This window comes from Chroicocephalus ridibundus, chromosome 8 (assembly GCF_963924245.1).
Source record: "Chroicocephalus ridibundus chromosome 8, bChrRid1.1, whole genome shotgun sequence".
In the NCBI taxonomy this organism is placed as follows: domain Eukaryota; kingdom Metazoa; phylum Chordata; class Aves; order Charadriiformes; family Laridae; genus Chroicocephalus; species Chroicocephalus ridibundus.
In genome coordinates, this window is record NC_086291.1 from 31,657,183 (window position 1) to 31,683,084 (window position 25,902).

General features: G+C 50.2%; 1 protein-coding gene across 1 annotated transcript; it reads left to right on the forward strand.

Annotated features, from left to right (window-relative positions):
• Positions 1-16,367: 16,367 nt before the first annotated feature.
• On the forward strand, positions 16,368-25,588 carry TNFSF4 (TNF superfamily member 4). The gene is made up of 3 exons (XM_063343779.1): positions 16,368-16,565; positions 20,957-20,999; positions 22,683-25,588. The coding sequence occupies exons 1-3, from the start codon at positions 16,368-16,370 to the stop codon at positions 23,036-23,038; spliced, it is 597 nt and encodes a 198-aa protein (XP_063199849.1). The 3' UTR covers positions 23,039-25,588.
• Positions 25,589-25,902: the final 314 nt, after the last annotated feature.

Below are 25,902 nucleotides of genomic sequence, written 5' to 3' on the forward strand. Positions count from 1 at the left end.
CAAATACTAGATTGTCCAGGTGACGGAGAAGCAGCTTGGTGCTCCCAGCAACTGCCCATTTGCTGCCTGGTCTCATTTCTATTCTTGCAATTGTTTATTGCTCTGCTGTTAAACTTGGAGGAAGCTCAAAGACCATTAGTCATAGCTTCTGTTTCTGGGCTTTTGATGATGTATTCCTCAATGTTTTCTGAAAACGGCAATGACAGGGAAAAAAGTGCGGTCCCTAGCCAGAGGCAGAGCTGAAGCAGCTGGAATGATCCTGGCCATCACAGGTTTTTTTATAACAAAATTTCCAGTTGCTGCGGAAACATGTTGTCAGTCTCATGCTTCCCTCTCCTGATGTTGATGCCGTGGGGCCAGGCTTGCCCCATGGCCAGGCGGTGAGGGCAATGCGTGCCCGTGCCTGCAAGCCTGGCGCCCTGGGACACAAGCGTGCACTGGCCACGGGTCCACGGGTTTCCTGTCAGTGTCACAGGCGAGAGGAGCTGTAGCTGCTTTTCAAACCGAAACTGGGGAGGGAGAGAAGCACTAAGGATTTCTCTTAAAGAGCAGAGCGTAGGGGCATGTCTGGGGCATGTCTGAGGCATGTCTGCGGCATGTCTGAGGCACATTTGCTCCCTTGGGCCGGGGTAATGACGCTGCCTGCCTGCTACAGCGGGGCAGGAGCACATTGCTCCCCAGCTTGTTTAAAGTTTGGAGAGATCCAGTGTTACAGCGTGGCTGGGAAGGGGCTGGGCAAGCAAGAAGGACTGCACCCACTGGCAGCCATACAGAAAAAGGCTGCGGCCAGTCTCCATGCCTCTCCAGGGGCTCACAGGGAGCTGGGGGGGGGGGGGGGCTGGGTAGTAGCGGCCGTCCTCCTGTGGCACCAATGGGGGGTTCTGAAAGTTCCCTTTTGATGTCCTACCCAGTTGGCAGATGGGGCTTAGCCTGTCCCTCTGGGGCGGGTGTGTTACCAGAGCTGCAGGCGTTGATCAGCCGGGCTGATGCTGCCCTTGCTCACGGCTGCAGTCCCGGGGCTGCTGGCAAGCTGGGCAGTGCCTCGCAGCTGCATCAACCCAAAAAAGGCCGGGGAGGGGTGTAGCAGCCCCATTTGGCATCGCTACCAAATCCAGAGCCACAGGGGCCACGGAAGCTGCAGGGACCCCAGCCGGAGCCCAGCCCGCACCCCGGCTGGCCACAAGGGGAGAGGGAGAGGAGTGCCACGCAGCAGCCGCCCCATTGCCTCCACTTAACAGCTGGGGAAATACTGGGCTATACAGGCTACGACTGACCACCAAGAAGCAGCTCTCTGGGTGATGACACCACGTTACATCTCCTCCCAGCTGCGTGGTGCCGGCAGAGGCTGGGGGACAGCGGGGAGATTGGGGTGGGCTGGGGCTGCCACCACGGCTTGCTCTGCTGGGGGAATTCCTTGGCAGTTTAGCCACATCTTTGCGCCATCCTTATCTGTGGTTTTCAGCTCACTTCAGAAGTGAGTTTTCTATTTAAAGCACATCATCTAAAGTCTAATTCTTTCCCCGGATCACCAGGCAGAAGCCCATCGCTCTTTGAGCGCGAAGGTTGATGTGTGTCCTTGGTGTGTCCTGGTCCCCACTGGCCCCCGGTTAAGAGCTCGCCTGGGGAGGGGGTCCAGGATCTCACTTGGTATGAAGATGCTGCTTTTCCCCTTGTTGTGGTCTGGGCCCAGTGAATTACGTGTCCATGAAAAAAAGAGGACTCGGTGGTGTCTGGGTAAACTAGATCTTGATCTTTGTGTGCTTCTTCCTGTAGTCTTTTTGCGAGCACTTTGGTTCAGACTCATCTCAGTGAGTCACAGACCCACAGAGCAGAGGAGATCCATCATTGCAGCCCCCAGCCAGCCCAGCTGAAGCCACGGCCAGTCCCTGATAGGCACCCACACAGCCCCCTGGGCAGCCACACACAGTGGGAAACACACCTCCAAAGCCTGATGCACCCATGACGCAAATATCAGCGAGATAAGAGGGGGATTCCTCCTGGCCCACTCTCGCAACCCAACTCTGGACCACAAGGTTAAATGCAGCCCACCAGGACCTCACTGCATCCGTGTGCGGGCAGAGAGCTGGAAGTGACAGTGACAGTGGGGATGCCTGGGTGTGGGGGGGAATGGTTGAAAAGGGGATGCTATGGGCAACTGAAACTTCTCTGAGTGTTCTGTACCCAGCCGGGAGGCTTGAGCCGTAGGCTGGCACTGCTCTGGACGGCACACTGCTGAGGAGGGGGGGAAGATGGTGAGACCAGCTCCAGCTCGTGTCCCCATCTCACAGCCTGAGACCGCTGCCTGTCCCAAGACAAATGCCGTGCACCACGGACGATGTGGTTGAAGATAATTTTATTTTTTTTAAAAAAACCCAACATATAAAGGCTCTTAATGGATCATTTTCTTGACTCCCAAAGACAGCTACAATGAGAAGATGAGCTTTATGGTGGGGAGGATCTTGTCATATAGGAAAAATAAAAAAACCCATGTAAAAGCCTGCTGAGAGGCACAATTTCAGCACAACACTACAGTGCAGTCCCCAGCCCCTCGCTGCTGGTTAGGACTTTGCACCACATGCAAATAGTCACCGCTGATATGGGAACATGACGCTGCTTCCAGGAATATGGGGAGTGCATAGGAAGGAGTATTTAGCCCAGGCTTCACTCAGAGTACCTTCACTGACCTGACTTCCATGAATATGGTCCATAGCAAACCTCAAGAGGCAGAAGCATCCCAACTGCCACCGCTCTGTGTGGTCATTTCCTGTGATTTATTCGCTCTTGGACAACTTGCATGCTGTAAATGAGAGCACGAGTCTCGGTGAAACTTCAGATCCAGAAACTCAAAGGAAATAATATTGCAAAAACCCACAGGAAAACAGAGACATACAAGCTCATTTCTCTTGGGAATTGGAACCAACCAGGCCATGTGGCCTAATGCCCAAGTGATGCTGTACATAAACACTGGAGAGTAGGGAAAAGCTGCTCTCTGAGAGGCTTAAATCATTACTTACTGCAGGCATCTGCTATAAGAGAGCTGGCTTCCCAAACGGTAGCTCCCATCCGTTAGTTTTCCTACTCCCAGTAGTGTGAAAACCAACCTAACAACTTTATTCCCTCCATTCCTCCCACATGGCCTCTCGGAGCAAATCACACCTTGTCAACAAAGCAGTCACCAGAAGGCAAGTTATGCTGAGAATGGGATCCCAATATTTAGCAGCTTTCTCTGGGGCTTATTTTAAGCCAGGGGAAACAGGCAGGCAGGGATGCAGCCCTGCAAGCCACCCAGCCTTCCCTTGGCCAAGGCGTCCCACCACCGGCTGATGCGGTACAGCATTTAGCAGGGATTAGGTTTGCTTAAACTGATCAGCCACTGGATTGACTGATGGCCAGCAGATTGTCAAGAGCGTTTTTGAGCCCAGAAGGCATCAGCTTGAAAAGAGGCCTAAAAGAAGCATGAAAATCCGTACTGGTGGGGAGGAGAGGGGGAGCTGGGCAGTTTTTGTAGTGGGTTTGGCACTGCCGCACTGCCGGCTTGTGGTGAGATGGATGGGACGCAGGTCGCAGGGCTCACTCCAGTGGTTTCCCCTGACACAGCTATCTCTGGTTTGCTTTTGGGGCATCGCAGGGTTATGTCCCCAGGGAAATTCCTTCCTGCTTCCTATCAGCACGGCAAAACTGCCTGGTGAGGAAACCGGCTTATTTTCCTCACTACAACTCTCAAACAGAGACAGAGGGACTGGCATTCTCTGTAAAGGCAAAGACTGCTCAAAAATAAGATCTGCCCAAGCAATTTGCAGTTCAGGGCACACCAGCTGCCCATGGTGCCGCAGACTGTGGCTTGGGTGCTCTCGGCTCTATGACCCTCTGAGCCAGCTCCAGCTGGGCACAGGCTTGCAGCTCTCGGCTGCTTGGCTCCTTTTTGGGGCTTCAGGGCAGTACTGGGGTTTCTAGCCAGGCTTTGGGGCTGCCCTCGAACAGCTCCTGCAGTGAGGGCAGGATGGAGGATGGCACCCTGGGGACACGGCGGTGTCCCTGCTCTGCAGACAACGCTCCTCTTAAGGACCTGGTGTCCAGCACTGATAGAAACCTTCTGCCCCAGGAGCCTGTCAGTCTCTGACGGCTGGGATTTGGTTTTTCATCTTTAAAGATATCTAGGAAAGTTACAAAAGTCTTAGGGATGCAAGCATTGGATTGCTCGGACCCTGGGACAATCAGACTCTTAAGTAGTGCATTTTTACCCTGTATTTGACTACATACATACCGTATTATTAAAAGCCTATACAGGGCTCTGCATGGGGTGGAAAAGTGTCACCAGCCCACAGTGCCCAGCCTCAAACACCCCTGCTCAGCTTGAGGGACCCCGTACCGAGATGACAGGGACCAGGTGGCACCCACTAGCTCCGAGGTGTTTGCCTTAGGGGAGCAACGCTGGCCCAGGTGTGGGACGTCAGATGTAGGGGCTCCCAGACCCTTACTATGTGGCTAAGTCAGCCTGGGTCAGTAACGTCACTGAGAAGGTACAGGGACTGCCAAAGCTCCTGCCCTGCATCTGTCTCTCCAGCAGCCCCACAACCCCCCCGGCTCCTGTTTCAGCAGGACACATGGCTAAGGAGAACCAGCCGTCTTCATTTCAGAGGCTGTAGCAGCCCCTCCACCTCCCCTCTCTCCATCCCGGGGTCACCATGCCAAGGCTGGGGCTCTCTGGCTCCCAGGGGAGTTTTTGCACCCAAGTGTGGCTCTCGGACGGGGGCCATTGGGTGGCTGAGGCTGCCGATCATGGTGGGCTCCCGGGAGGCAGTGGCCCTGCCTGCAGACACACACTCCACCTGAAAATTTCCAGCTGACTCGAGCACTTTCTTTTTTTCCATCCTATGTTCTGCACAAGTCATAGCAGAATTGATGATATCGCTGGGTGGAGAGACATGACTGCGCCCGCTCCCAGCACTACGCAGATGACTCCACCACATTATCAGCTGTACTTCTCTGGGATTTTTTTTCTTTTTTTTTTTTTTTTCAGCCACCAAATACCAGAAGTCTTTTCCAGCAAAAATGCTGATTTCTTTGCAGTTAAACTGCAACAAACCCATATAAAGCAAATGTTGGGAAGCAAAATGGATCAAAAGGCAGCTCTTCAAATGTTTCTGCTGGCCTGATGAATAGCCATGGAGACAGCGGCTTTAAAAAGTCCCCCCTTCACTCCAGTGTCACTGTGGGAGAGGGAAGCCCACCAGGCAGGGCTTGAGACAAGTGTGGGTGCCATGTAAAGCCACGGGGACTTTATTTTTCAGCACTAACCAGCATCTCTACCCAGATTGACAGTGATTTTGTAGATGGTAATGGTGCAACTGTCATAACAACAAATATTATTTACCCATTAGCACAATTATGGTGCCAAGCCTGCCCAGAGTAACACAACCAAGAGAGAAATTAGCAGAGGAAGTAGAAAAGTGACTGGGAGAAAGATGAGAAAGCGGCCATGAAACCTGGCAAAGCACTGCACAAACCGTTTGAGATTTGATGGAACCTCACAGCTAGGTCTCTCACAGGTACCTCCATGCTCCACCATCAAAGCAGGATGGGGCACCAGTTTGGAGGGAGCAGTCCACTTTCTCCTTTGTCCCAGCCTGCCCAGCCAAGCATCCCAGCCTGGCAAGCTGGTGGGCTCACTCCCATCGGGGCTCACTCCCATCAGGGCTCACACAGGTTTTAGTGCCCACAGGGAGCTGCCGAGGGTATGTGTAAGAGCAGGCCCAAGTGTGGACAGATTTCCCGTCACTCCTGTCTTCAAATCAGGGCCGGAAAATGTCCCAAATTGATAACAGCCCATGGCATTAAGAGAAGAGAAACCCCTTCTTGCACCACGGCTGCCTCCTTGCTCGCTCACTGCCTGCCTTCGGTTGACCTAGTTGAGTCACGGGGAGACAATGAGCAAGAGACATCCTGCGCTGTGGTTGGCACTGACGCTGCCCGGGGAGAAAAAGGTGCTTCTCCTGAGGGTCGCTCCCTGCCCCACGTAGGTGGGGGAAGCAGTGGCAAGAGGCTAGCACCGCGAGGCAAGGCTGGTGGAAAGGGCCGGCTCCTGCTTACAGCCATGACACTCCAGCCTGGCGTCCTCTTCTCCATGCTGCAGTCCAAAGGAAAAGCTGATTTCTCTTCCTCTGGCCAGATCAAGGGATGTCGCTGGTGGCTCTCTCCCAGCCGATGTATGGGACACATGGTGCAAGCTTGAAGGCACAGATTGGGTGGTGGGAAAGGAGCTGGGCTAGTGGTAAGCACCTGTCTGGGTGCTAAACCCCAGTTCAGACACGTTAAGCATGTTCAGACCTGTGCTCACTGCTTGCAAGTGCTTTTTTTTGCTTGAGTTTCAAAGGAAATACATCCACGTGTCGAGTCATTGCTTGGAGCCTCTTATCTGATTGTTGTCCTTGCATGGGACCCATCCCAGGCGGCCCCGGGGACCCCCACAGAGACAGGAGGACATGCGTTTGACCCTCCTCCCCAGGGCAGCAGGAGGCAGGGCAGCGCTGCCACTGGCTGTGGCTTTCTCTGTGGCGCAGAAAGCCTTTCCCAGGAAAAAAATACAGGTTTTTTATTATTATTATTATTATTATTATTATTATTAGCACTAAAGGTTGCTCAGAATTGGGACAGAAAGGCAATTGTGTTGTTGTTTTTTTTTTTCTGAAAAGTCTTTTCTTTTGCGTGCAAACCTTTTTTTGCATGGAAGGGGATCAAAAAGAAAAAAAAATCCCCACGTGGGAGAGCTAGACTCGGATTTGGCGTGCCATGGGCTGGGAAAGAGCGTTAGCAGCTGGACCTGGAGGGAAGCTGAACCTGCAGGTAAGGGCTGCAGAGGCTGGAGACAGGCTCAGCTCGTTACGCATCAGGGGAGCATCCCTTGGGCCAGCTGAGGCCATCTCTGGGTGTACAGGGAGCAGGGCAGGGACTTCTTCTGCCCAGGGGTTTGCCCAAAGCAGGGTCGGGACAGTGAGGCTTCACTTCACCTGTGGTAGGTGCTGTGGCTGGGATGCAGGTGAACTCCAGCAGCCATGCCCCGACAACCAGCATTTCCACATCAGGTGGTGGGTCTGGCTACTGCAGCTCCCTCCCTGTGTGGGGCAGATGCCATGAAAGGAGAAGAAATGCTGTAAAAACAAAATAATCTGGGTTCTTTCCCCTGTCCTCAGCCTTAAAGGGAACTGAGCATGTTGGCAGGGAAAAGGAGTCTCGGGGAATAAGCTACACTGAAGGTACGACTGAAAGAAATCCGTCTCTTAAGGTTCTAAAAAAGCTTCATACAGTAAAAAAAAATAATCCCTAAACACTGAATAAGGAGAGATGATTTAACAAGAAAAAGATGCCGCCAAATCCCAGAGCTATAACTTACTGGTTTTGCAGTCTCGCAGTGAAATATTTAACAGGTGTTAGTGTCAGTGCGGGAGCCTGTCCAGAGGTTTGTAGCTATGTGAAAGAAAATGAAAAGCAACAAATGCTCCAAGTATCTGTTTAACACGTGAGCGCTGGTGGCACCGGGGAAAAGAGGACACTGCTGGGGTCAGGTGGTTTTACACCCCCTGGGTCACTGCATTTGCCTTGGCGAGGAACTAGGAAACTCTCCCTGTCTGCCCAGAAAAGAGGGCGATTGCCCAAAGGCACACAAGTCTTATTACAGGATGCTGGGAAGAGCCCTCTGAGACTGTACGTGACTTATTGTGGAATGTCTGGGTGAAGGAGCAAATGGAAGCATCAGGCGTTTTGGGGAGGAAACAGCGTGGGAAAAGGAGACAAAGGGACTGCTTGTATTTCTGTCTGGCCATGCCCTCTGTCTGATCATTGCTCCATGTCCTGGCTGCTTATTAAAAATCCCTTTCGCTGTTTTCCTGGTGAGGGTCTCTGCTCAGCGTGCACGGCCGCGTAGGGAGGGCGAAGTGGCAGCGACGGGAGGCTGGGGTGCGGGTGGGTATGTTGGTGTGTGTGATCGCTAGCAAGCCAGGCCAGCTGGAAACTAGAATAAAAGGGTCATGGAGAGGCTGCATGTCTAAGACCAGCAGCTGGAGGAATCTATATTGTGTGTATATACATATGTATATATTTTCTGCTAATGGGCCTCGATCCTGATTAGCCAGCGAGGGGAAACGGATGGGCCCAGTGGTGCTGTTTGTGTGCGGACTGTGCATTTTCTGCCTGTGCTGATCTGCGTGGCTGACTGTGTGTGTATGCCTATATATGTGTCCTGTGTGTGTATGTACATATGTGCTGTGTGCGTGTACGCTCTGCCTCCTTGCTGCTTGCACCCAGGAAGTCAGAGCTGGGGCAGCCTTACCTCTATCAGGCTGCCAGATTTGGCAAACCCTAACACAAACTGAGCTCAGCACAGGCTTCCACAGTGGGACACCGGTATGAACGCATACCTGCTTGCCTGCCTGCAGAGAAGTGGCCCTTCTCAAGCCCCCCCAGGGTGGCTGGGGTGCATGGGGTGCTGGCTACAGGCAAGGGAGCCCCGAACATGTTCCTGAAGCCCAATTGTGTTCGTGTCTCTATGGGAGAAACCAGGCAGGGCTGTTTATATTTCACTTACAGACTAGCGAAAGTGGCAGGTGAAGAAGAAAACAAACACAGGTCAGCTGTCTATATCGGTGATGAGGGGCTGAGTGCTTGGCCCCCCGGAGTTTCGTCCTGCCGTACCCCTTGTACTCCTGCCTGCGTCCCTCAGGGCTGGCAGCGTGATGGCTGCGTGGGAAGGGCAGGGAGCCGGAGTCTCTGGGGGCTCCGGCTGCAACCACAGCCTTTGTGCCGTCCCCCTTTTTAAAGCCTGCCAGAGCACGAGTGCTGCTGTGTGTAATACAGAGAAAACCTCCGGCCGGAGTTAGTCATTTGAGGCTCTCAATACTGCCTTGCAGCCCACTGCACCGCCGCTGCGGAGGGGCTGGATGCACTCATCTGTAGAGCCCCTGCGCGTACCCGAAATACGTGGCCATGTGATGGCTGTGGGCGCCCCTGTCCACAACACCCATGGGCTGTTCCTGCAAGCGCATGTGGTCTCCTGCTCGCTACGACACACAGCCCAGAGGAAACGGCAAAAACAGCCCAGAGGAAGTGCAATCGGCATTAGATGAGCCTAAAAGACCCAAGGACTATCTGCTGGGGCACCCTGGGAGAAGGGGCCAAGGACTGCTTGCTTTTTGGAGATAGGAACCTTTTCTCGTCTCATCCAGAAGTAAAAGTTTATACCTACGGAAACCCCTGTTGTAATAAGAATTTTTCAGTCATTCATTCAGGCTGCATCGAGGCAATTCAGTCTTTGGCAAATAAAAGGAATAAAGAATAAAAAAAAAAGAAAACTGAGTGCAGGTTGTTTCTGCCTGCTGCGTTAAAGCAGATTGGCACCAGGTTCCAGCAACCTCGCTCCCACGGCATCTGGAGAAGGAAACTGCAATGTTGTGGGAAAAATCTCTATCGAGACTCATTTGTGACCAGGGTGAGTGTCAGGAGAGTTTCCAAAGGTTTCAGATGGACATTTGCTAATACAGAAACTGTTAAGCCGGATGCAAGTGCTTATATTTAGTGCTTTTTGCAGTGAGTAAAGATGATTTAATTACTGAAGAAGTGGTCAGGGCTTAAGGAGTAGTGACCATGATCTGATTATAGTCAGTATGAGCAAACAAAGGGCAGCCCCAACCAGTAATACAGATACTAGATATTTCAAAAGGGGTTATATAAATTAGGGGAAATTATGAGCAAAACTGACCAGGTGGAAAAAACAATAACTAAATTACTATGAATAGACAGTTAGAGCTCTTTAAGAGGTGTTTAAGAAACACTGAAGGAAACAATTTAGCCAGAAGTTTAACCTGACAGCTGTTAAGGAAACAATATTCAGAAAACAAGAAAAGGAAAGAGTTCGTATTGCCTGTGAGGGAGATGCTATGAAGCATCATGCTGGTCAATGTGCTTTTGTTGACACCAGTTCTTGGTTGAGTCTCTGGAGTTCCATCACTAATGGATTAATTTTTGATGACAAAGCTGATGGTGAGAGGCAGGTGAAGACGATTGCACAAATGCTGATTAGAAAAGAATGAACATTTCATCCCAATAAAACACCTACAAAGAGATGAAGTGACTTGACTCATGAAGTAGGAAATGGTACTGCAGGCGGGTCTTTCTCGCTGGGCTTGGCTGGGGCAGGAATGGTGTCTAACCCTTCTCCACCTCTTTAACGCAACAGCTTGAAGTAAAGGTAAGGCCATCACCACTGATTAAAAAGCACAAGTCACCCCAAGATAGAGGACACATGGTAGAGGTTGGGGTTTGCAGACAGAGCTGTGACAATCCCCAGTTTGTCTCTGTCCTAGGAAGGTCACCAGCCATTAACTCCCCCTCTCTTTACTGCAGTCTCTGCTTGCCCCCCACCCATCTGCTCACGCTTCACTCCAGCTGTTGAAGGGAACTAATAAGAGGTAGTATCTCTGCCTGCAAATCTTCCCCAAAACCCTGTTTGCAATTCCTATCACCATGTTTAAAAGAAGTGACTGAGTTAGAGACCCACAGGAAGAATCAAGGGTTGCAATAAAACCTCATTTTCAGAAGGGGTGGCTTTGGGATCATCTTTGTTGGCCAAAAAACTCCCATGTAGATGATGAGGGGAAGCATACAGGTCAATGACGACAGTGCCAGATAGGCAAGAGAAACCACTTCCTTAGCCAAGAGCAGAGCTGTGTCTGGAGCACCACCAGCTTCACATCCCTCCTAGCGGTTTTTAACACTGCAGGAATGACTGGGAATGGAGCTGGCTGAGCCAGGGAGCTCTGTGAGACCACCTGCATTTCTGAATGTCAGCTGTAGAATTATTTCTTTTTTTTTTTTTTCCATAGATTGTTATTTTTCTTTACCATAAAAATGGCAAAAGATGTACTTGATTTTTCTCTCCTGATATCTTGTGGTATGATGGTGTGGTGCGGTGGGATTTCTGACTGAAGCAGCTACTGAGGAAAAGGAAGGGAGATGGTATGACTAAGTTCACTTTGACCTTTTAAAGGTGTCACAGTGAACGCTTAGCCCCTACCCACTCAGCTGATACCGTGGTTAATGAAGACCACTCTTAGGAACAAAAGAGCACGGTCCACAGGGGCTCACTGGAAAGAGATAACACTCAGAGCAAAGATCACCACCAGCAACGGAAAATCTCCTGTCATGTCAAAAAGGAGGCAGCAGCTGACCTTTAGAAACCGAACAATTCCGGTATGAAATGCGGTGGCTTCCAGTTGATGGAACGCCAACTTTGGCTTGCTCAGAGGTCTGCACTGCTGCCCATCAGTGGCTGTGCTGAACATCACGACGCTGCCGTTAAAAACTGCCATTAAACATGTAGCTCTTCCCTAGTCACTTCCAGATGCTGCCTAGACTGTCCCAAGGCGCTGAGCACGCCACAGTCCCTGAGCACCAAGAAAAGCAGCCAGCACTGTCAGAGGGGCAGGTCCTAATCCTGCCTGGCTTTGCCATGCCCAGTGCAGCTGGAGCTCAGCATTGGATCCTCTTGGAAAAAAGCCTTCTCTTGGCATGAGGACTGTGACAGCCAGGGAAAATGACTCTGCGCACAGAAGCGAGGAACCAGCAGCTGCTGGAGGTCTGCCCGGGGGAACCCCTCCGCTGCTCACCCCACTGCTGCCATAAAGCAGCTTGCTCAGAAAAATCACAGCACAGCACTCTGGGATGAGGCACAGCAGGATTTACCTCCATGCTGACACTCTTCTTTTGGGATCTCCCCACAAAATCCCTCCTCCCCATAAATGTGAATATTTTTATTTGTGATTTCACAGCATGTTCACAATTTCCTTCTCTATTTTACACTGCCAAAAGTAGCCTAACATGAACGCCTCCCTACTGGCTCAGTGCCTCTGCCACGAATCCTTGACACACACATCAGCCAAAGAGTGGCTAGAAGCAAGGAGTAAGAAAAAGCCAAATGGAAGGGAAATTAAGGGTAAGAGATAGCTCAGGTGGTTCAGAGACACTGGAGCAGGAGTCCACAAACTTTTTAGGCAAAATTCCTTGACTTTGATAAATAAATCTGCCTTAGTTAGAAAATACTTTATTTCTGGAGTGGGCACAACCAGTAAACAGCAATAGCTGGGGCACACACTGAGCAGCAGGACCCGGATGAAACGTCTTGCCTTTGTAACACTTTGCTTTTTTCCCTCCTCCAATATAACTGCAAGGCTTTGCTATTTCCTACTGTTTTACAAAATCAAACCATGCGATCAGTTCTTCTCAAGGCAAAGACGGCCTTGGTGGAAAATAAGCAACCGCACACAAGAAGACAGCCCAACACCGGGCGTAAATTGTATTACTTGATGGCAGCAATGAGATCAACAGCACTGCTCTCCTAGTAATTTATTCCACGTGGAGGCCAAACCTTTAGATTATAGGCAAAGACTACCAGCAAGAGCCGAGAGGCCAGATCTCACCCGTGAGCATGTCCCCATTCCCGCGTGGCTCGCCAGAGGGCCCAGAAGGATTCCCAAGGTGAGGGGCACATTGCAGAAGGGTAGGTCTCAGGAGGGCAAGGTGTGTCCTTCCATTTTGACAACAAACCATCAATAATTGCTCAGCACCGCTTCTACTGAGCAGCAGTTTCGTACAGACCGTGCTTCGTGAATATTATGAAAAAGAGAGTCAAAACTATTACTGAATGCACAGTAAATACCCACAGATTCTCCTCTGCCCAAGAGACTTCCTTGCCCCACAAGACAATATTAGGTTTTGTTCTTGGAAACCCATGCTGGTTGCTACTCATTTCCTTTTTCCTTCTAGATGTTTACAAACAGTTATACTGGTTGTTCCACTGGTTTTCTGAGAAGTTAAATTCTCCTATATAATTCCCCAATTCCTCCTTTTGGGGTGGTGAGAGCATTTTCCTGGGAAATGGGAACTAAATCGAGGAGGGTGCCAGCAAGGGCTGCCAGGCGTTGGCCAAGGGCCTCTGCCCTGTGACTCCCACACACGGGGTGCTCCAGGCAGGCCAGGGGCTGTGGTTTGTGGTGAGGATGTTCTTTGCCCTGTCCCTCTGGTTGGAGCATGGCAGCCTGATGGCATGGGGGCACTGGGACTGTTGTAAAAAAAACAACCCAGCAAGCCATACTGACAACTTTCTCCAGTTTCCTTCGGTCCTTGCTGGAATAACGTTGCTGTATGTGCCACCGAAAGGTATTTATTTGGAAAACTACTGAGACGACTAAATAACCAGGGTCTGCTGCAGTGTGCCAACAGGCTCACAGAGCCCCAAAGCCAGCTGCCTGCTTGCTCCGTCACTAGAATGGCACGATGATTGGAAAGGGTTGAGAAAAACCCCAGGAGACTGTAGCTTTCAGGTCCCTATGGAAGAGGGACCAAAATAATTTTGAGCAACACAGCAAATTTTGGCAACTGCTGGGTGCGTGCAGCAGGCCTGCGATGCCTCGGGGTGCCGAAGGCTGGGAATGTTTCCTCTAGGAGGGACAGCAGGGGCTCCAACAGCACATGTCTAAAGCCACCGAATCTGCATGCACTTGGGTTTTCGTATGGAAGGCAGGAGGACAAGCTGAAGGCAATTAAAACCACAAAAGACAGTCTGTGCATAGGTGTTTATGATGCCTCTGAATGAGCTGTCCTCTTTCCTGTTTCGGACACGATGCCAGATGCATAACTTGACATGTAGCTTTCGATCCTCAGCGCTACCAGTGTTGTTAACCCAGGATGAGCAACACTTGCACTGGGGGAGTACAGAAATGAGGAGGCAATTTCAGAAATACATATGCACAACCTCCACCCACATTATTTTTAGGGTATTAGAAACAAAACCAGTGCAAGATCCAGAGTCGGGGAGGAAGGAGACGGAGATGGGCGAGAGCTCATGTTTGCTTCAAAGGCATGTAACCAAAATGGGAGAATTATGGGATCGCACAAGTTTGGAATATCTTAGCTCAGCTTCCTGGCATTTTTGCAGAAACTAAGTAGCCCCTGTTGTCGCTCATTCGCGGCGCTCACTACAGGTAGGAGCACAGGTACTGGGCAGCCCCGGCCCCGCAGCCCTTCTCCATGCCCGCTTGCTTCAGCTGCAGCTTCAGCTGTGGGGTCTGCAAGCTATGGGGGTTTGGGGACGCTGCCCTGAGACATCCCCACAGCAGGGACCTCCAGGCACAAGGAGGCAACTTCTCAGGCATTGCACAGCCTGGACAGCCCACCCAAGCCTGTTTCACCTTTCCCGTGGGACTAGAACAGCTGGGTCCTAACTTCCCAGCCACCACCACCATCCATCTGCACCGCAGGTAGCTAAGACCCCTGCCCATGGGGGAAGGATGCAGAGCTGGATTTGTTCCCCACCCAGACAGCTGCTCTGAAGCCACATTTGAGATTTCCTCATCTCCAGAGTCTCCATGGGCTCCCCCACACCACAAAGCCCCTTATGGATGGATACCAGGGCAAAGGTGTTTCTGGGGACCTTTTAAGGAAGCACCTAGAGATGGCAGAACATTGAAGATCCATGGGAGCAAATGTTCTCCTCCTCCACATCCCCCCAGCCTCAGCAGGCCTCCACAGCACCCCTTGGTATGGCTTCAATCTTCTGCAGGGCTTGGCTAAGCCCGAGCCCAGTCATGGCTGATGCTGAGGTTGGTGCGGGGCAGCCCGAGCTCCCAGGCGCTGTGTGACCGCTAGGTGTCAAAGTCCTGCCTCCGAACTCACACTCTACATCAGAGGGAAGTGCTCAGAGACAGCACAAACTCTCCTTGCCGCGGCACCAGACATATTTCTGGATGAGGAAGAAGGGTTAGGGCTGTTCCCAGGGCCTCTCATCGGGTTGGGGATCAGCTAGGGCCTCCAGCACACCCCAGCGAGCAGCTGCCAGTGAAAGCAGGATGAGAGTTTCCATACACTCAAGAACAAATGGAAATTGTGAAACCTTCTTCAGTAAGTTTCCGTAACTTTTGGGTTGTTTTTGAGGGAAACACCAGTGAGTATTCCTGACTCAACCCACCAGCTACTGGCGACTCAAGGTTCTTTTTCAAGAACAAAGGTGGCACGGAGTGGGGTGTCCCCCCCAGCAGGTTGATTACCCGGCTGCTGTACTCCCCCCTTCATTTGGTTTATGTTTATAGGAAATATCCTTGCCTAGATGGAAAAACACATGAAAGAACATTACTCTTGCTTCCTCTGCACGCAGAGTACATGTTTGTCAGGACATGTGCCTTGTGACAGGTTGAGAGAGCACATTTTTGGGAAGGGAAACTTTCTGACAACTCATCCCTGAAAGACTGACAGACAATAATACTCTCAATGGGCTCGATCCTCACCGGGAGGAAGCAGTGCCTGACTTCAGTCATGATATGCTAATTTACAACAGAAAAAATTGTGGCTAAAAGAGCTGTGGAAAGAGCAGTGTTGGACTGCCCCCAAAAAGGATGCAAAAGCCTGTCACCCAAAATAAGCACAGGAGGTGGTCCCTGCTGCAGACAACTGACATTTAGTAGCTCCGTGTGTCACAAGCAAATGTCACAAGGAGACCATGCGAAGGGGAGGTGCTGGTGTCCCAAGGAACAGGCAATCCTCTTCCAGGAAGAAAGCTGAGATGGACCAGGGGTGGCCTTCCAAGTGCATTCCCTGGGCTGAGGGTTTCAGTGTGTGCAAAAAGAGATGTTCCCTGAGCAGTTCTCCATTTTCTCTGTCTTAGGCTTCACGCAGCATCCCATGGCTTTAAAGCCAGAAGAGAAAGGTGGAGAGAAATGGAAAGTGCGTCTTTTTCTCCCGAATTCTTTGTGCCATCCACCTGCCCCACATCCCTTCCCATTCATTGCTTCTTTACAGAAAAGAGATTTCAGCAGCGTTACGTGATGCTAAAAAGGGAGGGAGCCAGCCCTGTAAACCCCCCACCTGTGTCTGAACAGAAAGATGAGAGCTTTTACTGACAAAGACCGAGGGAAGGCAAGTACTGGCCACCCAACTCTTAGCTATTGTTGGAAACATCGCATATCAAGACATCCCCAGCTGAAGCTATGAAAGACATAAACACATCTACTTCTAAAGGCCCTTACTCAAAACTGAACTGGGATGCAATAAATCAGCCCCCACATTCACACACCAAAAAAAAAAAAAAAAAAAAAGAAAAAAGAAAAGAAAGAAAGAAAGAAAGGAAGGAAGGGGAAATTCAGATTAGTCACAAAGAAGTTCCCCCGCCTGCTACTCTGTGTGCATAAAGCAGTCTCCTGAAGGCACTGTCTTCACTTCATCTTTGCTCCTGGGACAAGAGCACCTAGCTCATCTGCTCCCTGCTCCTCCAGCCTCCTCCTGTGCTCCTGGCCCCTGCCCCAGCAGTTGCTGGCAGCGCAGCTGAGATGGAAGGACAGACAGATGCAGAGGTGAGAAATCAAGACCAGATGGATTGCGAAAGGCAACCTGCAGAGGATGAGTGGAAGAGCTCGCAAAGAGGACAGGTTAGGAACACGCTGCACCTCGTGTCTGCGGCTGCTCAGTGGATATTACTGCTTGCCTGCTTGGTTTACCTTGGTATTGATACTCTGCAACCCTCAACGGTAAGAGCTCATGTTCAACCCATTGTCTGCTGGCCTGTAAAGCTTTGTATGGGCTTTATTAATTTTTTTTAAGAAAAGAAAAAAGCATTTACGTTTATCCCTATTTAAGCCACAAGTTTTTAATACTTTGCTTAATGATTGTCATTCTTTTTTTTTTTTTTTTTTTACATTGCCTGTCCTCAAAACAACATCCAGTATAGGCCAGTGCAGGGTTTGGGGACAGGTTGTCTGGAAGGGGGATGGTTCCAAGAATGCTCTTTGTACCAGCCCCCAGGGGAGGGAGGTCTGCCTCCCTCCTGCTCCCTCCCCTTCTTGCGGTGGCTCATGTGTGTTTGCATTTAATTAAATGGGATCATCTGGGTGGGTATGGGCTTTCAACAAGTGCATGTGGAAGAATCAGAACTCAGGTTGCACACCTCCCGAATTTTTAAAATGTGCTGTATGTGCAGGCAGATATGTGACAAAGCAAGCGAGCTTGTGACATCTCCAGCAAGACACCTGAAGCACACAGCGCTCTCAGCCTGCACATATACTGCGCTTTAGGAGTAGTCATCTGTATCTGCAGAGGACAGCCTTTGTGTGTGTGTGTGTGTACATGAAAGAGAAAGACTAATGTGGCCAGAGAGAGTTTTATGTACATATAACACCACTGCAAACAATATAAATAACAGAGATTCTTGAAGCTCAGAATACCTAAACAAAAATTGCAGCAAATACCTTTGCCGCTTTCACATCTTTGCAGGCTGGTGGATTGTCAGCAACCTTTCACTGCTATTGCAGTGCTGCTTATGCACTAGCTACTTCTCCTCCCACATCTTCTCCAGGAGCTATGTACCACTTTAAAGCTTGTTGTGCTTCGTCTTACCAGAGTTCATTCTTTCCTCCCACTTAGACTTGGCAGAGAAGCAAGCCAGGCATGCAACTGTGCAAGGGAGGGATTGCCTTATGCTCTGGGTCCTCTGCTGTTTAATGAAAACCCTCGTGCTCTGCACAAGTTTCACTGACCCGAGTCTCACAGCGGTTATTGAACCGTAGAATTATGACCCTGATAACACCGAGAGTAAAAACTCTTCATTCAGTTCAGTCCTCCTCCTACTACTTTGGGAGAGGGAAGTTGCACTGTAAGCCAACGGAGAAGGGCAAGCTATAACACTACTCGAGGTGCAGAAACCTCTCCTGGGACACACTCTGGTTGTGACTCCTCATCTCTCCGTATCTCTCTCTTCTGTCAAATTGTTAACTCAAATCCTCCTCCTCCTCCAGAGGAAGGTGGCAGGGCTGGCATTGCTGCCATACAAACCCAAGAGCGCAGCAGCTGAGGAGGGGACGCAGTACATGGCTGGAGTTTCCCTCCTCAACAGAAACAACTGAAACAGGGTCCTCGAGGAGCAGCGACTGCAGCAGATGAAAAGTCCAGGCCCTGGGAGTCACCAGAGGACCTTTTCATTCTTAAACACTTGCTAACTGCAGGCTCGGAACTGGTTTCTATTATTTTAAGCAGACAACCACAGTGTCCTGTTTTGACTACACCATGCTGTGCCAGAGAGGTCTCGCGGGCTATACACAGGGGGATTTCAACTCACTGGAATACAGGGCTCAGTAGGATAACCATGAATCGACCATGTAAATGTCTACAGAAGAGGCAGCAGCACTAATCTGACTTGACTCTTGAGGCAATTTAGGGAGATGGACTTTATGGAAGTAGGGGCACGGCAGCATCAAAGCAGCAGGCTGGGACTGCTGGTCCGTCGGAGCAACCAAGAGTCTGTCCCTGTTCTTGGGAAGAGTTTCCTTCTGCTCTCCAGGGCTGGAGAGTGCCACATTAATTTTAGAAGCAAGACAGTGGCTGTGTTTTTTCATAGCAAGATCATAGTTGATTACTTTCCATTGTCCTCATGGTGCCTGAAGAAAACCCCACACCCTGGACCATTCTGTGACAACAGGGCGCAAATACTGTCATGGCACATGCTCAGGAAAGTCAGCATCTGTAGCCCAGACCATGCTTAACAAAAAGGGACCGTGATCTGGGCTCTGTCATGATGCCGTCTGGAGAGCAAGCCTCAGCTGTGATCTTTAAATGAGCAAGTTTAAAAAAAAAAAGGTAGTGATAGTCTGCTTTGGCATCTGCAAGGCTTGTGAGTTCCCATCTCTGCTGGAATTACCTCCTCTTGCCACACCAGGGCATGGGCAAGCCACTCACAGGTGTGCGATCGGGGGCTGTGAAACCCCTCAACGGCAAATGCATGGGAGGTAAAAGCCTTGAGCAGCTGTTGGGCATTCAAAGGCTTCTAATGATCTGTTGCAGGATGGTTTTGCCTGAACAGGGCAGGAAAAGGTGCAGGAGGAGTAATTGTGCAGAGGTTTAATGTAGATAAGGAAGATATGGCCATAATCCTAATATCTCCTGGAGTGGAGAAGGTACAACCTCCTTCCATCACACAGTTGTCTGCAATCTGTATGACACAGGGAGCCAGGCACATGATCGCAATGGTCCTCTCAATCAGCACGTATTGCTGCAGTCCCCCGAGATCTGTGCTTTGTGCAGTGCAAACCGATTCATGAAATTTCTGCCACATGGCACAGCTCTAGACACAATGACCCAGACAGGAGGAAATCTCACGTTTGGGGATCCAGAACAGGCAAAAATGATGTGGAAACTCCGTGTGTAAATCATACAGGGAAACTGAAGCAGTCAGTAAAGAGCACCTCTGTCCCCTCAGTCCTCCTGGCATTCTTTCCCGCACACGTAAGAAGGCAGAACAGAGAAAGAGGGGTGACTGACTATGTTGCAACTCATGGACATCCTTCCAGTCTTACAGATACATTCTCTCCTCAGCAGAATTTACTAAGTAAAGTGCTTTGAGATCACGCAATAACTAGCAGAGACGTGTAAAACAGGTAATATGCATTAGCGACAATGGGGCTGGTATTCTTACATTTGCCACAAGTTTGTCACCCAAGCTGACCGTGTTTAATACACCCTGTCCACCAGTGGCCAGATTGGGTGGATTGTGGTGGATGTTGTTTGACCTCAGAAACTCAGCGGTCCTGTGCTTGGCTGTTGTCTTCTTGGGAAACTACCTGAAAATCCCAGCTGCCTGAGCCAAAGAGTGAAATGCTCGTGCGCTTAGGTGCCTAGAAAAAGAGTACGTGTAAGACTCAAGCTGCCAAGGCAATGGATAGGACCAGTAATGCGGGGGGTGATAGTTCACCAGAGACAGTGTGTGATAAAAGCACACTGTATTTGGGTATTTGGTAGCCAAATCCAGCCTTGCCAGTGGAGCAAGCAGCGAAGCATCAGCTGTGGCAGCACTAGAGGGTGCCAGAGCAGACCTTTCCCACCGCCAGCACCCACCGCACCCTCCGGGAGCACAGACAACAGCAGCTCCAACCTCCTTCCCCAGCCGCTTGCCTTTACCAGGGTGCAGCACTGAACCTGCAGAAAATTACGTGCCTGTGCTCACTCTCTCCTCTTTTCCAACATGGTTCCTGTGCTCAGAGTGAAGGGGCTTTTCTGTTCCTGTAACACATGATGCCAAATACATGAAAATCAGCCCAATGCACATCTCGCCAGCCCACCTATAGGAAACCTATAGCATAGGTAAAGAGAAGAACACGAAGCAGCAAACCTAACCTTTCACTCTTTAATCAGGCAAAATGCTGAAGACTTGTGGTTGTGAAGAGACTGCAGATTTGGGCCTCCTGTGGTTAAGATGAGAGATGGGTTTGAGATGCAAAGTTCAGATTTAAAAATCTAATAGAGCAGTTTGGTGTTTTGTGTATCTGATCAGTAAGATACACACTTCTGTATTTTCATTCACATTTTCTGTTATGCTCAATCAATTTTAAACATGTCTCAATGCAGTTCTAAGGGAGGCACTGAGAACCACACATCCAGTAACAACCTGACCCCAAAGTGCAGGGTACCATAAATCCGGACCCACCTTTTAGTTCCCTGCGGGAGGAGGGGACACCTCTGGGTCCCAGCTCTGCAAACAGGCACCCCTGGCTGTAAGTCAGACTCGAGGCAGTCATGCAGAAGATTCTCTGCACCCCAAGCCCCCTCCTTACTGTATGGTGTGAGTCGATTACGTTCACCAGGATGTTTTTCTAAGCGGGACCAACCCTACCTGGGGTGCTCTGGAGGGCTCAGCACCAGGCTGGAAGTCGGGCTGGCTAGGAACCACTCTAAAATCGTATATTATAATACTGATATAAAAGCAAGTAAAGAGCATAGCCGGCTAGCAGTAACCCTGCCAACTTGAAGCTGCCCGCGCGGCTTTTGGGGGCGCGGTCCCGGTCCAGGTCCCGGTGGGGAAACAAAAGCGACAGCGGCAGCAGCGAGGCGCCCGCCCGGTGCGTTAATGCGGATTTCTCTTCTTTTTTTTCAGCCTTGGAGCGACAGAGTGCCGTGGACCCACATCCGGTACACAGGTGGGTGGGCATCGGGGCAGGGGGGCACCCCGAGAAGGCCCCCGACCCCTCGAGGAGCGGCGGTTCGCCCGGCGCGCTGCCCCCGCACGGCAGCCGCTACCGCCCAGCGCTCGCCCGGTACCTCGGGAGGGCTCCCGGCTCCCCCGCGGCACTGTCCCGCTTACGGACGGCTCCCGGCTCCCCGGAGCCTTTCCTGCGGGGGGCTCCCGGGACACCCGGGCTCCCCCGATACCCGGCGGCGGCTCCCGGCTTCCCTAGGTTGCATCCCCCCAGTACTCCGGTGCCGTCGGAGGGCTCCCCCCGACCCCGTAGCCGCTACCCGCTCTGCCCCGTACCGGCCCGCGGTCCCCGGACTCGCCGCGGCAGCTGGTGACCCCTAAAATGCCGGAGGCTGTTAAGCGCTTCGTGTCACAGCGATGGCTGGTTCTTCCGATGGAGGAATGTGCCAGGAGAGCTGTCGGGGGTGGGGGGAGAGGGGCCAAATCTGACCCAGTGGTGCAAGATGCCAAAACCAAACAAAAGGGTTTTCCCAGAGCGGAAGAAAAAACCCGAAAATCTGCATGGATTTCTGCAATCCTTACCTACGTACTAAAACAAGCTTTCACTCTGCGAAAGAATGAGAAAAGTAGTTTTGAGAATTTACTGAGTCGGCACGGTGTGCTCTTGGGGTATTTCTTGAACAAGGCAATGATCTCCTGATTTATGAAAAATGTAAATGATTTCCTGGGGAAGAGTGAGCGAGCGTACACAGGGTAGCAGAAATAGCGGTGCTCTGCGTGCCAACTACACCGAATGCTTTGTCCGATGACATACCTCAACAATAGAAGCAAATACTAAAATTTTTAAGTCGTACTAAAAATCTTATTGACAGTTTTACTTTCAGCTAATATTGTAAGGTTGCAATAAGTCTAACCTAATAGAAACCCATGTTTTTCTCTAAAAAGCTTGAGAAATTTGGCCTCAGCCCAGAGGGGCTGTGTTGTCTGCCAGGAGACCTTCTGGTGATGTCCCAGGGATTTCAGCTGGTGAGCTGGCAACCCAGGAGCACAGCAGGAAAACATTTCCACACAGCTGTTGGAACTGTTACTGCTTGTTTCAAGAGAAAACCTTTCATGCTAAGTTCTGGTTTAATTTCTCCTGACTCTGCTCTGTATTAGTTTCTTCTGTTTCTGACTCTGCTCTGCTCTTTTATCCTGTCTTTTGTTTAAAAAAACACAACTAAACCCAAAGACAAGGACTTATATTACTGGCCTCTCCAAAGACAGTGCTTTTTCTCTTCCTTCCAGCTCTGAACACTTATTTACTGTCTTTATTTTCTGTTCTTTTTAGGAACGTGTGCTTCCTAAACTCACAGAGATGCTTTACTTACATGTCTGTATTTTAAGTAAGACGTACAGTAAAGAAAAAGTAGATAAATAGAAACTTGGGGGAATAAGTCATATAAACTAGACTTGTAGTCCAAAAGGCACAGCTTGCTTAGAAGTGGGAACCTGGAAGTTTCCACTGTAGGTGATGCCTGTCTAGACTAGATGATATTCTAGCTCTGATCTGCCCTGTTCTCTAGTTCACTCCCTTCCTTTTCTATATTTTTTCCACCTTTCCTGCAGTCAGTCCATATAAGACAACCCATGTCCAAGAAGACATTTGTCATCAGGGGATCATCTTTGCTTTTTTCCATTCCAGGTGAAAGCATTGAAGGAGTAGCCATGAATCTCACTGCCGAATTAGGCTCTATTCAGATCAGAAATGGTTCCATCATGATCACCTGTGATGGCCTCTACCTAGTGTCCTTGAAGGGCTTTATCTTTTTCCGTCACCAGGAGAAGTCACTGAAGCTGACACTGGGCAAGACGGACAGCAAGACCAGGACAGACCTCTGGGAGCAAACTGTCCAGGACAGCGGCGAATCAGTAAATCTAACCACAGTGCTCTACTTGTTTGCTCAAGATAACATCACCCTGTGGACCAGGCCCAACGCCAACATCTCGGATTTGTCGCTTAGCCTTGTGTTACTAAGTCCCTTCGTTTGCTCGCTGTAGAAGATGACGTATGGAATGTAACACGTAACATTATCGCCTTTCCGACCAATCCATTTGCCTGTGGGAGGCTTGTTCTCACAGGCTGTACTTGTACAGGCAGACTGCTCTAGCCTCCTTCCCTGGGGCTGCGGAAAGCCTCAGCTGGAGCGCAGGTAAATCACAGTGCAAACAGGCTTTATATAGTGCATGCCGTGTTCAGCTCTTTGGAGCTCTGTGCAGCTGTTTTGCTACCTGGGGTGGATTTTTCTAACACTGGAGAAAGGGATGCATGGAGCCTTTGAAGAGAACAGAAATGAAAGCCAAAGAAAGTCACCTAAGCTTAGCTCCTGTTCAGAGAAATCCCGGGTTTCTCTGTTTACTTGACAGTATCTGTATATAGTACAAATGCGCTGTATATTTGCTAAAGTAAAAGTCTGGTAAATCAGGAAGATACCTCAAGTGTCTTGAAGCCATTTGGAGAAGGAGGAGAAGCCCTTTGCCTGGCAAGGCAGAAGACAGGGAAAAGGCGGCAAGGGACTTCCTTTGCAGTGATCCAGATAAATGCTCTCTGACAGGTAAAGGCCATGAAAGGAAGGTGGTATTTTAAAATGAGCTAACAGGACTGCACTGGACATCAGAAACACAGGTCCTGCAGCGACTATGAGGTTTTTAGGAGCAACTTCTAAGAGCAGAGGCCCACTGGCTGTTCCAGACATCTGCAGACTACTGAAGCCCGAGCCAAGGGAATATCTGGTGGGACATTTACATCTTGACACCAGCTCTTGGAGGTGTTAAGTTGAAGGAGAATCTCCTTCAAGCACACACACACGCACAGACTAGCTTAACCCAAAACAGATAAAAATTTGGAAAAACATGCGGATTTGGTGGATTCTCTCTAATGGACAGAGTAAAACCTGCAGGTCTGCGCATCCTTTCCTCTGGGAGGACTCAGATGGTTCCTGTTGAGCCTCACAGTAGACCTTGTCATACAGGTGTGCACCAGAGAGATTCACTGGCACAACCTCCACGATGCACCAGTGCGGTCCCTGCCTGGCTCCGGCGACAGTCAGGCTGCTCTCAGAGATCCTGGGCTGTGCATCCCTCTTCTCGTTACGGCTTGTGGCTGCTGAGGGGACAAGTCCTGCCCTGCCCACGCTGCAGGCAGCACGTGACCTGAGCACAGCCAGCAGTTCTTGTATTTTTGGTTGGAGCAGGGCAGATTTCAAGGGCAAGTCGACTACCTGGCTCCAATGAACTCCAGCAACATTCCAGTATCTCACTGCTGGCTGTACGCTCCAAAGTCTTTTGTTAAAAGTATTTATGTATTTATACTATAGGCATAAGAATGTTCGGATTTCTTAGAAACACTGGGAAGGGTTCAGACTCCAGGTTGTCAGCGCAAAGCTCCTCTTCACAGATGCTCCCAAGGCGCTGGAGCTTTCCTGCCACATGGGCACAGCGCTGCCACCCGCCTTGGCTCCCTGGCCAGCCTGCTCCTGGCTGAGCACTTCTGAGGGCTCAGGTGCCGAAGGCAGATAAGAAAATCTCCCAGGCCTTGGTGAGCTTTTCCATATGCTTTATGTTGTCGTTGGTAGAGTTTATGAACTTCCCTACCCAGGGTCAGGCCACAGCCCCAGGGGAAACCTCCGTGGCTGAAGCAATTATTCATGCAGTGCCGAGAAGCAGCTTTTTTCTCATCTCTGGGACTGAGAAGCTGTGGGCTGACCCGCAGGATACTCCTTCATGGCTGCAAGGGGCATTTTTGGCTCTTACCTCTGCCTGCTCTGCCTGCCATCGGGACCAAAAGCAGCTGTGCTCTGCCCCCAAGCTGGCCATTGTCACACTCCCTGGTTGAGGTTGTTACCCCAACGCGGGGTCATTTATCCGGCATGCAGACACCAGTGTGCCCACAGAGTAGAGGTATTACCTATTTATTTCATTTCTGCAGAGATGGGTGCTAGGTGGGAATCCACAAAGCTAGCGCTCTGGCCTAAAAACTCTTAGGACTATTTATACGGTGCAAACCACAGAAATACACACCCTTAATTATAATTATTGCTTAGTACCTTATCTTAACAATTTCTATTGGTTAGTACAGTCTCTCGCTTTCATTTAAAGTTACAAGGTCCTTTAATTGATCTGCGCATGCTCCAGCACCATGGGGGGGTGGTCCAGTTCCATCTCCAATTGAGTTGGTGGCCACCATCTCCCACTGCCACCTTTGCCTTTCCCCCAGTTAGTGCAAATTCTTGCTGACTCTATGCCTCATGTAGCAGCTGTCTGGTTTTCAGCCAGATTCGGCGCTTCCTGTGGTGGGATGTTCCTGGTTATCAGCCTTTGTTCTTCTTCAAGGGTATATTCATTAGCAAGACATTTATTGTTTGTACCAAGTGTCTAGTTTCACAGGGCCTTGTGACCTTTTTACAGCTCTTTATTCTTACTTAATGAGAGATTCTACCTTCTAAAATATAGTTTACTTTTATTTTTTTTTTTAAAAAGTACATTCTACCTTCTTAAAGTACATCAAAGTGAGAATGTGTTTCCCTTCCTAAAAGCTAATAAAATTTTCCTTTGTAACCTTGCAGTGTCCATTGGGGCGGGGACTGGTGAATTACACATTCGCTGGGTTTGAGCAGACTTTTTCACCAGTATGAAAACTACACGAAATTTTCACATACTCCATTTTTTTTGCAGCTTGGCTTCAGTTTCAGCTCTCCCCAAGGGTATGTAGGGCTGGTGCTTCCCAATATGGGCTAACATGGACAGGGCGGGCCGTGTCAGCGGTGCGGGCAGGGATGTGCGGGACAGCAAGGAAGATTAAGCCTAAGGACAAATGGATTTGTACCTCAGAAGGACACACCCTTTCTTCTTGTTTAGAGCCGGAT

What these genes read in the sequence shown, in the direction of transcription:
- TNFSF4 (XM_063343779.1), top strand. Translation starts at nt 16,368, where the DNA reads ATGGAAGGACAGACAGATGCAGAGGTGAGAAATCAAGACCAGATGGAT. An exon ending in ATACTCTGCAACCCTCAACG is followed by an intron (nt 16,566 to 20,956) that starts GTAAGAGCTCAT and finishes CTTTTTTTTCAG; the next exon opens with CCTTGGAGCGACAGAGTGCC. An exon ending in GACCCACATCCGGTACACAG is followed by an intron (nt 21,000 to 22,682) that starts GTGGGTGGGCAT and finishes TTTCCATTCCAG; the next exon opens with GTGAAAGCATTGAAGGAGTA.